At 41.3% G+C, this 12326-nt stretch overlaps 1 protein-coding gene across 2 annotated transcripts; it reads right to left on the bottom strand.

Moving 5' to 3' along the window:
• Nucleotides 1–5629: 5629 nt before the first annotated feature.
• Nucleotides 5630–11905, bottom strand: LOC135537912 (zinc finger protein Gfi-1b-like). 2 transcript variants are annotated; one of them, XM_064963925.1, is made up of 7 exons: nucleotides 11331–11905; nucleotides 11064–11128; nucleotides 9630–9977; nucleotides 9256–9416; nucleotides 8685–8828; nucleotides 6653–6818; nucleotides 5630–6258 (listed from the first exon to the last, which is right to left on the bottom strand). In XM_064963925.1, exons 3-7 carry the CDS (start codon nucleotides 9901–9903, stop codon nucleotides 6095–6097), a joined length of 909 nt encoding a protein of 302 aa, XP_064819997.1. In that variant the 5' UTR covers nucleotides 9904–9977; nucleotides 11064–11128; nucleotides 11331–11905; the 3' UTR covers nucleotides 5630–6094. The 2 variants fall into 2 exon arrangements, with proteins under 2 accessions (XP_064819997.1, XP_064820000.1); XM_064963928.1 differs by having other exon boundaries at nucleotides 11465–11905.
• Between the last annotated feature and the right edge of the window lie 421 nt (nucleotides 11906–12326).

The raw sequence follows: 12326 nt of genomic DNA, 5'->3' as shown, positions 1-12326 counted from the left end.
ATCAGAGCAAAGAAAACAGGCGCACTGCCTCCGCTATTTCAGCAACATGCTGAAAGAGAGAGCCGATAGAAACAGTAGTCACACACAGCATAAAATTATCTTCAAGAATAAGCAGCCCATTCACTCAAAAATAATAAGCCAGAAGACCCCAATACAAGAACACAACTACAGTGGGGCAAAAAAGTATTTAGTCAGCCACCAATTGTGCAAGTTATCCCACTTAAAAAGATGAGGCCTGTAATTTTCATCATAGGTACATTTCAACTATGACAGACAAAATGAGAAAGAAAATCCAGAAAATCACATTGTAGGATTTTTAATGAATTTATGGTGGAAAATAAGTATTCTAACGACAGACGTATGGATGACTCATAGTGAATCCTGGGTTCGTGCAGATAACCAACCATTTACGATGTTTGGAATGAGACTAACGTGAGGTAAATAATAATTAATTAATTCGAAGACTAATTGATCAGATATTAAGATATCTGAAAGTTATATTAGGAAAAAGATTACAAAGTTATCTGAATATTTTCCTTGGTGCCCCGACTTCCTAGTTAATTACAGTTACATGATGAATCAGTTTAATCGCGTAATAATAATTACAGAGAGTCATTTGATAAACAAGTCTTCAGTTTTAATGATGCCAAAGACACGACAGTGATGGTGATTGAAAGGGCTATATGAATTGAAGGAAACATATGTAGACAAGTGCAAGTAGCAAAGAAAGTGAGAAAGAAATGAAAAGTAAGAATTTGAATTTTGAATTGTTTAGACTGATTAAGATTTAGCAAAGTGAAAACTAACTAAATGTTTATTTGATCTTTTAGGAGAGGATGGGATGTCCCCATCTCTCCCATTGAAATGTTTCCCGAGGCTGTTGCCTTGGGAGAGCAGTTAGTGAAATTCAGTATGAAGGTACCTGAATCCGGCTGTTAAAGGCCTGGCCCTTTAGTTGGTTTTTACACTGCGTTTTACCACACACACCAGCACCCACACACAACCCACCTGTTATGAATATTTATTAGTGGTGTTAATACTCTGTTTTATTTATTGTGTGGGGTCTTTTTTATTTTGGTTTTAGTGGGTTTTTCACAGGTTAGAAAGGATGCACCTTAAAGGGCACACAAAGGACGTTTTCTGCAGTATGTCAGAGTTTTTGCAAGTCAGTTAAGAACAAATTCCTATTTTCAATGATTGCCTAGGAACAGTGGGTTAACTGCCTGTTCAGGGGCAGAACGACAGATTTGTACCTTGTCAGCTCAGGGATTTGAACTTGCAACCATTTCGATTACTAGTCCAACGCTCCAACCACTTGGCTACCCTGCCGCCCCACATGTAAATTCTCTTGATAAGAAATGTACTGAAAACCCTGATGGAAACCTGATACACAAAATGTTTGAAATGTTTAAAATATCTTTAAATAATGTCTGAGGTACAGGAAAGTAAATACTCACTTAATAGAGTTGACTGAACTCTGAACTCTGTTCGGACTTTCTGGTGAGGCCTGATCACCCTCACTAGAAAGGCTAAGAATATTGGGTGACATTTAAATGTTATATGGAAACACTAATAATTAGGAAGAGGTTTATAATTTAGCAATAGTCCTATTTGTGATTTGGACCATAAGAAAGACAGAGAGAGAGTGCTGCCCCTAATATGAGGGATACCTGTCTCTAGTCTCTTTTACCATTACCTTATGGGATACAATTAATTTAAGATGGAGTCATCAAGGGTTGTAATTCTAATTGTATTTGTTATTTTTATTTAACTGGCACTGTTATTGTTTTTTTGGAGTCCAAAGGCAGAATCACCTGCCCCCTGGGGCCCTTTGGTAAACATGACAAATTATTTTCTTCACATGCCTGACTGTAAAAGGAAACAATATATGTTGGTAATGGTTGACAGTTACTCCAAATGGATTTAGGTTTTAACCACCTCGATTGATATATGAAGAAGTGTATTGCTGTTGCTTCTGTTTTGTTTTTGTCTTTCATCAATACATATCTCACCAGATTGGGTCTGCTGGACGGTCTGGATTTCTCCCTAAGGATTAGCCCTCTAACTCCCTGGCCCTGTGGTGAGGTCGCCAATATGATAAGGGAATATACGGCAATTTGCAAAAATGGTTTTAATGGTGTGTTGTTATTCTCTTTGACATTTGTCTTAGGAATTTGTATTACAAATATTGGGAATGTAATAATTTGTCATACAGTAAATTGTTGGTATGGATTTCCTGAATCTGAAATAAAAGAAACTGTTGTTCTGGTCTGTTATAGCAAAGGTGACCGCAGATGGTATTTAGATGCATGGAAGGGATCATTTGACCGAGAACAGTGTAAGCTTCAGCCTCTTTAACCGGCTAAAGTAATGGCAACAATGGCGTTCACTGTCTTTCACGACTTCTACCTGAGATCGGAGTCTGAGCCAGAAACTGGTGTTCAGCATCCAATCAAAGCTATCAACTGACGTTTCTCTCAGGAGCGCGGCATGAGTTCTGAGAACGTCCACATGGAGTGAGCATGCAGAGAGATCACGTCCAAACTTCTCTCATGCAGCTGGTGCACTGGTCAGAAAAGGGACAAGACAGAATGGACCGTAAAGGATGGTGGTGGCAGCTCAGGTGAGAGATTCGCCTGCTTGGGGAAATCGGATTATTTCCCAGATATTGAAATGGGGACATTATCAAGGGCCATCCATTAAAATACCGATCTGTCATAATGGGGCCGGGATGAGAATAGTTCATGCTAGAAATATAAGATTTCTATAATGTATGTCAACATTAGTAGCACATACTGATGGATTCTGGGTACTAACTCCTAATCTTTGGATAGGGTTAATTATCAGGTATCCTATTGAAATATTGAGTGCTTAGGTTTAGAGGGTCTACACCAGAAGTTAATGGTTATCTGTAGGAGGAAGGTAATATGGTGTGTGTGCAATTAAGCTTGTAATGTGCTGAGGGCAGGGAAAACGATCACACATGGCAGCATTGATAAGGGGAGAGAGACATGAACTGGTGATGAAGGGGGTCGAGGTCAGGTCAGGTCACATTAAGGGAGAAAGAAAAGTTTTTGGCCCATATCCTTTAGTTTCCTGACTTGCAGTAAAGATACAATGTTTGCTCAGATGTGTAAGAGGAGACTCAGCCTAGGAGGAAGGGTTAAATATCAGTGCTTGTGTCAAAATGTCTTTGTCTGTACAGCTGTTTGACCCTTTGGGATGAATAAACATGGTATGAGCTTTCATAGTGTCCATCGAGTTCTTACTATAATAATTAGAACCTAACAATACTGTATATTTGTTTCCTGTATGTAAATGTACATTCTGCCAGTGTTGGTGTGTGCTAAGTTGAGGGTCTTACATTCGAGTGATAGACTCAACGTGACGCATTAGGGACTGTCATTCTAAATTTGGGTTGGTTCAATAGGTCAAATTATGATTCGGAAAGGTGAAAAGGAGAGACAGAGAGCTGCCCCTAAACTGTGGAGAGCACAAAGTGAGGGGAGGGTGTTTCTTGAAACTAATTCAATATTTGTAAGAATCCAGTGAGTGTAGGGAGGGCTCCCCACCACTATGTAGCACCACTTCCCTTCCTGTCTGTCTGTGTCTCTTTGCAGCAGTGACTCTCAGCTTCCCTGTTGTTAAGCTACCAGAAGGACGCACTCCACAGACCAATGTTAATGAATTGAGAAAGACTCTGCCTGGGCCAGAGATCCTAGTGGCGGAAGAAGGTCCCGAGCCAAAGGGACCGACGCAGGCCTGGAATATAGGCCCAGAAGTCAGAAGCAGCAGACAGGGGAGGGCATTGAAGGAACTCTCCCCCCCCCCCACGGAAGAACGGTCCAACTTATTTCTGAGTAGAGCTGAGTTGGTGGCTAAAGCAACAGTTGTTGAGAGGTCATGTTGGGTCTGTGGGCTTGTAGTGAATTACACCCTAAGTGTGATGTCATTCCTGTCCTTTATCACCTATCCCCAAAGAGACCAGATGACGTGACCTTTTACTAGATGTATAAAGCTCCCAAACTCTGTGTTACTTATGGACGTCCTGATAATAGTAGTAACCCCCCTATCCCTATTAGTAGTAACCCTCCTATCCCTATTGTGGGTTCTCTGGTGGCCCCCTGGTGTATTTTTAAAAAACGTGCTCTAATTTATAGACGATTCACCTGATATGGAAGAAAATACACTCAAATTGAAGCTGAGTCTGCACTTTAGTCTGCACTCAGTCACTGTATCATTTCAAATCCAAAGTCTTGGAGTAGAGCCAAAAAATATATATAGTTGTCAGGGTCCCAATACTTTTGGAGCTCACTGTATATAGCTAGACGTGTAATTGCTTTATTCTTTGAAATGTCTATCAATGTGTTTTATAATCGCATATGGGATGGGCCACATAATCTAAGTGGCATTGCACAATAATAAAATATACATTTATATACACAGAGCCCCTCCTGCTGGATCAGGTTACCAGCCTGATTGGTGATTTGCCAATTTAAATACCGCCCTTAACACCTATTATGCTTTGGTCTGATTCGTTTACACCTGATATGTCATGGCTTGTCGTCATGGCTTGTCGTCATGGCTTGTCGCCATGGCTTGTCGTCATGGCTTGTCGTCATGGCTTGTCGTCATGGCTTGTCGTCATGGCTTGTCGTCATGGCTTGTCGTCATGGCTTGTCGTCATGGCTTGTCGTCATGGCTTGTCGTCATGGCTTGTCGACATGGCAGTCGGTGTCTGAAGCTGGAGCACTCTTTCCCTAAACCCATTGTTGCTACGATGGAGAGCGGAAGAGAAAGAGGGTGAGAGGAAAAGAGACAATGAGATGCTCCAAATGGAAATGGAAAGCAGGGTACAACATGCATTGAAGATACTGAAATTTAAATTAAGTGTCAGTCACCACTCATTGCATGAACTGGCAGTACATACGTCTTTTGTGATGTCTTGGTCTGTATACCGATTGAAACTGTTTAAAAAAAAAAAAGAATTGAGAATTCCCATTCCAATTAATTAATTAAATTAAAATATTAGACAACTAAACAGCACCACCATCAGGATGCTACACTACACACAGTGCCTATAGTAAGTATTCACACCCCTTTGTTATGGCAAGCTTAAATTAGATCAGGACAAAACATTTACTTCAAATTGAATAAAAAAATTGTATTGATTCGCTCTGTGTGCAATGGACAGTGGTTAACATGATTTTTGAATGACTGATCCATCGCTGTAATGTACCCCAGACACACAACATAACTGTAAGGGCCATCAGTCATCCCTGCTCAGGTATGTCACCATGAGGCTAATCTTGTCCCCGACCGACTCTCTCTCTGTAGCAATTAAGCCTGGGGATGTAGTCACAATGAGGCCAATTGTGATTTAAAACCTAAACCTAAAGCATGTATTCTAAATGATGTATTTACCTGTGTCTGTGTGTTCTTCCTTGGTGGTGCAGTGGAGGGATCAGGTGTTTTAGTGCAGAGAGGCTGTGCTTTTATAGGGTAGCGCTGACAGAGAGAGAGAGGGGGCATTCTCAGCCCATCACAGGTATTTAAATCCAGGTAAATCTTTCCGTTCCAGAGAATTAAAGAGAATGATTCATTTCCAGAGAATTCCAGATAAACCAGGTGCAATGCCTAACTTCTTTTATCTCAAAGTGACATACCTTTAAAATCTCCCCGAGAGGTAAATCATTAAAAAGCAAGGAGGTTTGATCACTTAAAAAAAACAATGATCATTCATTCATAACAATAATATCTTGTTGTTATCCAAATCTGAAAGTGGACAACAAAGAGTTTTAATGCACACACGTAAGAAAGCGATACTTTGGAATAAAGTTCAAAGGTGTTTTAAACATATTTTCAGATATGACCCTATACAGTTGGGATTCAACTACAGTCAAGGTAAATGCTTGTTAGAATTTTTTGTGGAGCATCCATCCCTTCTTTCATCCATCCCCAGCTTCTGTTTAGCTTGTGCAGTGGTGCCCCTTATAATGAAAAGATGTTTGAGTTGCTATCTACGTACAGTGGTTCTCCCGATTGTGAAAACTGAGCTCAGATTAGCTCTCAGCCAGGGTCTTGGCCTAAAGGTCTATGTACGGTGATTCTCCTGGTTTTGTCTCAGGTCCTGTTTGTGCTGGAAGCCATAGAGGCAGCGGTAGGGCTGGTTGTGACTGTGCTGACGACTGTGGGTGATGAGGTTGGAGCTCTGGCTGAAGGCTTTGCCACACACCTGGCACACATGAGGCTTCTCACCTGGAATAGGAGGGCAGAGGGGACATACTGTATTAAAGGGGAAGTTCATTCTTTTATAACTGAATGTTAGGTGGTTCCTCACCCTGAAAGTGAGCCAGGAAAAACTAATGCGTGGTTCGGTTTTCTTTAATTTAACAGCCACTACAAACTTCAGCTAACTTAATCCAAATCAATGAGAGTGGTAGGGGCATGCAGTGGCTGTTATATTTATTTATTTTAAAGGCCAAATCACTTCCCGCCGGACTCTGGCATGTATTCACTACATTTTTCACAGACACCACATGCCCCTAAGACTCTCATAGTATTTTGAATATATTTAAAATAGTTAATATGTTTCTAACGTGACTGTGACAAAGACAAGATCCATATTTCCATAGAATACATATTGATTCACCTGTGTGAATGAAGGTGTGTTTTTTCATATCAGATTTCTGGTGAAATCTTTTGCCACAGTATTGACAGGGGTAGGGTCGCGTGTCAGAGTGGATTAGCAGGTGAGTGGACAGGGTAGAGGAGCGCTTGAACACTTTCCCACACACCTTACAGCCAAACGTACGCTCCTGAAACACATGAGAACAAAGCATATATGGCCATATATTTTGTTACAATTTTATTTTTTATTGGGTTCACAGTTTCATGAGAAGTTTAATGAATATTGGCCATATAAGATGGGCCATATAGTCATGTATAGGGTCTACTGTAGTGTTTTTTCCTGTATATAGTTTATAACTAGCATCACTCTTAAAACTCCCTAATGTTGATCTAATTAGCATGAAAACATCCAGTTTAAGATAGAGAGATGTTGTTTTTGCATTGGATGCGTCTCAATCCACCGCATCCCTGATGTTGCAGTTCCCCATCCACTGCATCCCTGATGTTGCAGATGCTCAATCCACCGCATCCCTGATGTTGCAGATGCTCAATCCACCGCATCCCTGATGTTGCAGATGCTCAATCCACCGCATCCCTGATGTTGCAGATGCTCAATCCACCGCATCCCTGATGTTGCAGATGCTCAATCCACCGCATCCCTGATGTTGCAGATGCTCAATCCACCGCATCCCTGATGTTGCAAATGTTCAATCCACCGCATCCCTGATGTTGCAGATGCTCAATCCACCGCATCCCTGATGTTGCAAATGCTCAATCCACCGCATCCCTGATGTTGCAGATGCTCAATCCACCGCATCCCTGATGTTGCAAATGCTCAATCCACCGCATCCCTGATGTTGCAGATGCTCAATCCACCGCATCCCTGATGTTGCAGATGCTCAATCCACCGCATCCCTGATGTTGCAGATGCTCAATCCACCGCATCCCTGATGTTGCAGATGCTCAATCCACCACATCCCTGATGTTGCAGATGCTCAAACCACCACATCCCTGATGTTGCAGATGCTCAAACCACCACATCCCTGATGTTGCAGATGCTCAATCTACCGCATCCCTGATGTTGCAGATGCTCAATCCACCGCATCCCTGATGTTGCAGATGCTCAATCCACCGTATCCCTGATGTTGCAGATGCTCAATCCTCCGCATCCGCCTATGTCGCACTTTCACATCTGAGGTGAAAGGTGACAGAGCTAGAGTGGTGTTTGTCAGACCAGGAGACATCTTGAAAATCGGTCTTCCCGCAAAATCATCTGTAGTGTTCCGAATGTCCTAGAAACTATTTTGACCCCTCTATGGAAAGATGAGACTCTCACGAACATACATGTTTTGCTCTAGAACTCTCACAAGACTCGTCTGAAGGTCCCCCTGGTACCAGCTGAAAAAAATGTATGGAAGTATATATATGGAGACTATTTAATGCCCAAAATATGGGGTATATATATATATATATATATATATATATATATATATATATATATATAGGTTTCCTTAAGTCTCTCAGATATAGGAGAGACACTTTAGAACTAACTTCCTTTTGATCTTTTTGGGGGGATTATCTGTTGTTCCATGTAGTGAATCTGTTATTCAATGCATTTCTATGGGCTAATAACAGTAAGGACAAAAATATTTTTTTATATATATTTTTGGTACTTCAAGGAGTCTTAAAATTCAAAATCAAATAGCTAAATCATCCTTGCTATGACCTTAAAACAATTCCATATATCTTAGTAGAACAGTGCAGTTAATAACTTGATTTCCAGTTCTTTTTATGATATTTCCATACTATGGAGGTCAAAATAACATTGTGAAATGATGATAATGCCCTTTTTCTGTAAGAGCTGGCGTATGAAAACAAATGCCTGCAATATCAGCCTTCTCAGGTGGGATGGAACTTATGTCCCACATCTTGACGTCACAATGTGATCTGATTACAATAGACCTGACCCCAGAGCTGCTTTAAAACCCTTCATTATACATGTCATGTAGTAGGCAACAGACCTTGTTTGGCGTGATTAGGTGTGTTATTCCTACCTTGACCCTGTAGCTCAAACCCAGGTCTGGCCTATAGCCATATGGCTGACTGTTAGTCTTGATGTGTGCTGATGACGACTGCTTGTGTCTGCCACCATGGGACTTGTGGACGTGGGACTCCATACTGGAGAAAGAAAAGAAACTCTGAAAAGAAAACAAACACTTTAATGTCATTTGCAGAAGGGGAGAGCAGTGCAGTAAATACAATAGACCTCTTATCTTGATTTAATCCTCACACTGGTCTTCCAGTCAGAAACAGAATAGAGAATCAAAGCAAGTCAGACTTCAGTTGCTGCACTTTGACCTTTGGTTAATAAAAAGACTGTGTGTAGGTCTATCCAATCACCTCAGTGGTAATTCCAATGAGTCAGAATTGTTCACTATCCATGATGGAAGCAAAAATAGCTTTCTCCTATCACTAATATCAAACCTTTTTGATGGAGAGGAGGATTGATGTTTAATAATTCACCTTTATTTATACAGGTAAATCAATTAAGAACAGATTATTATTTGCAATGACAACTTGTCAGAGGGTTAGAATAATAAAACTGATTTGGGATCATCCACTAACCTTTCCACACAGTGGACATTCAGTCCCAGTGGTCCTGTGGTCACTGATCTGGGGACAGCCTCTGTGTCGGGTCTCCCCCAGGAGGGGCGAGCCCACCCCATTAGCAGGGCTGCCAGGGTTCAACTGGGAGGGAGAGTCGTGGTGCAGCCCAGCTCTACCATCTTAAGTCAGAGAATAGCAGGAGGTTGATACGTTTTATTAATAGCCCCTCTTATAAGCAATCACTGATCTCTAGGTCTTAAACACATTGCTGTTTCAGTCTTAACTTTAATGAAAATGGTTAAAGAATGAATGATTATGAGAGCACGATAATACACAAAACTGGCAGATGTACATGAGCTTGTGTTAGCTGAGCCTCAGTGTTCAACACCTACCTGAAGACATGGGACTGGTGGGGTGAAGGTAAGGGGGACTATGTGAGGCAGGGTGGAGGGCTGGAGATGGAGAGGGCTGTGGTGGGTAGGCTTCATTGTGTGTCACTAGAGACACCGCACCCTTAGGTGACGGCTGTCCCTGAAGGGTACCCCCCTGCCTCTTGTCTGTTTCTGAGGGACCCACTGGCACCAGGGTCGTGCCCAAGTAGGGGCTACCTGCTTTGGGGCGCAGAGGGGGAGAGCCCCCCCTCCTCACCAGGAAAGAGCGAGGCATTGTGGGGAAGCGAGAAGCAGCAGGAGCACAGAGGGTTTTGTAGACTCAGTCTAATGGAAGGGAAGTAGAAGGCCCTGCAATATGGAGTACATGAGTACACATCAATTGGCAGAATAGTCCAGGTTTTATTCATATCAACCAACATACAGCAGGTGGCAGCAGTGCTTTGACTAACATGGTCACATACTTCACTGCCGTATTCATAGAGCTTCTCAGAGTATGAGTGCTGATCTAAGATCAGTTTTAACTTTCAGATCATTATGAATAGGATAACAGGAACAAGGGGGACCTGATCCGAGATCAGCACACCTAAATCGGAAATGCTTTCTGGGTACAGGCCCTGGTCACACAACCACTCCGAAAGTAACAGTACTGTGGGTTTTGCTGACACTAAAATTATGAAGGCAACATTTTGAAACCATAAAAACGAGCTCCATAATGAAATCAGTTCAAATATACTGAATGGAAATTGAGTATTTTCCCAGCAGAGCTTTTCCTGCTGAATCTATTCATAAAGGAGGTCATTTATTTGGCATTAAATGTGTGTTATGTATAATTTACAGACATCTCTAGATGTCATCGCCTCAGGCAAGTCATTGCACATACTCATTACTCTTGAGCTTGGTTGGATTGCTGCATAAACTGTGGCAACATATACTAGCACCCAGTGTTTTGAAACAATTCCACAGCAGCTACCACCCACATTCAACCAAACACAGCAGACCGTTATGTATTATCCCGACTCACCCTGTGAGCTCTCTCCCCTCTGGTTGCAGAGCCTTACAGGTGGCAAATGGTAGAGTATTGAAGACATAACAAGATAAAAGACTAGGGGCAAAAAGGATCCCAAAAATAGCTAAACTTGATGTATTTTTCCTCTGCTGGATTCATAGTGATTAAAAGCTTTAGATATAAAATATTTCTCATTTGAAGTATTCTGTGTTACTAGGCAGAATAGTTCATATCTTTTGCCCAAGGGATCAGTAAATAAAACACGGAACTCTTTCTACTGTGTAATTCTGCAGTCACAGGGTGACATTTGAAATAACTAACTAATAACTAAATAACTAAGTATGATGCAGATACACCCGTGGAGATAAATTATTAGATTGAACACATTGGCTGAATTCATTTGGTACAGTAAATGCAGAAAAACTCACCTAGTAAAAGAGGAATGACAAATCTCTGCAGCTAGCCCTCTTGAAGATGTCTTCAGTCAAGTCACCTGGTGAGATGACAAAAGATCTTTGATTTTAAAAGATGATGATAATGTACATGATCATTTCCTAAAAGCACAAAGCAAAAATATGCTCCTAATCTTAATTGCAGGATGGAATTGAAGACTGCAAGAAGTAATTTATGCCATTACGGCGAGAATGGAAAATGTGAAAATCTCACTACAAAAAAAGTGTTTCATACAAACTTACCAGATAAGGTTCTTTAAAAAGGCATACAAATGTCAACCTTTCACATCAAGTCATTAGGCTGAACAAATACATTCAGGCTCAAATTCAAAATGAATTTGAAATCAAAATATGATATGCCAAAATGTAAACTTTACCCCTGAATCTCCAACTGCGTAGTTAACTAATGAAAAGTTGAATAGGAAGCTCAAATCATGTATCATTACAGTATAAATCTATCCATAAGCTCAAGTTAAGTTCTAGGCTGTATTCAGCCACAGACGTAGTGTTCAGTTCGGTGAAGCCCAATGAAAGTGATGGGGAAGAGTGTCTCTGAAGCACCGCTACACTCAGCAGCAGCCACTTCAACCACAGAGCTTCCTCAGAAAGACTCCACTGCTGAGCAACAGGTCTTTCTGCTGCACTAAAAACACACTCGTCGCTGCTTTGCTACAGTATATAGGACCAAACAAGTCCAGATGTACCCGCTCTAATCTCTTCACTTTCAAATGACCAAAATGTCCTCTTTGACTCGAGGTTGGTATACAAATCTCGAATATCAGTCTACTTCATTGTTATATCAACACGATTCACATGATCACAAAACAGGAAGATGTGTGGAAGTGAGGCAAGAGAATACCAAGTAGTAAGAAACTGAATGAGAGAAGGATGGTGGAGTCACTTGAGTAATGTGGGGCAAAGTGTCGACACACACAAGTGTTGAGACAGGAGGGGGTTTCAAAATGGAAGTTAGAGCAGAGAGCGATGGAGACGGAAAGCCCAAACAGAAATTAACTGGTGACCCAATGTTGCGATGAGCAGAACGGGAGAGAAAGATAAGAGAGAGGGACAGAGAGCCAAAGAGGATAACAGGTTCAATGGAAGATTACAATGGATGTTATATCCAAATGAAGACAGAGGTGGAGACAATCAACACAACACCGTACCACCTCGACATGGCATCTGAGAATGTGTAGTGTCAATGTTCCTTTCATATCAATCATCATCAAGTACAGAACA

The sequence above is a fragment of the Oncorhynchus masou genome, chromosome 5 (assembly GCF_036934945.1).
Source record: "Oncorhynchus masou masou isolate Uvic2021 chromosome 5, UVic_Omas_1.1, whole genome shotgun sequence".
Classification (NCBI taxonomy): Eukaryota; Metazoa; Chordata; class Actinopteri; order Salmoniformes; family Salmonidae; genus Oncorhynchus; species Oncorhynchus masou.
The sequence above is the reverse complement of the archived record's forward strand: the minus strand, read 5'-3'. Positions and strand labels throughout refer to the sequence as shown.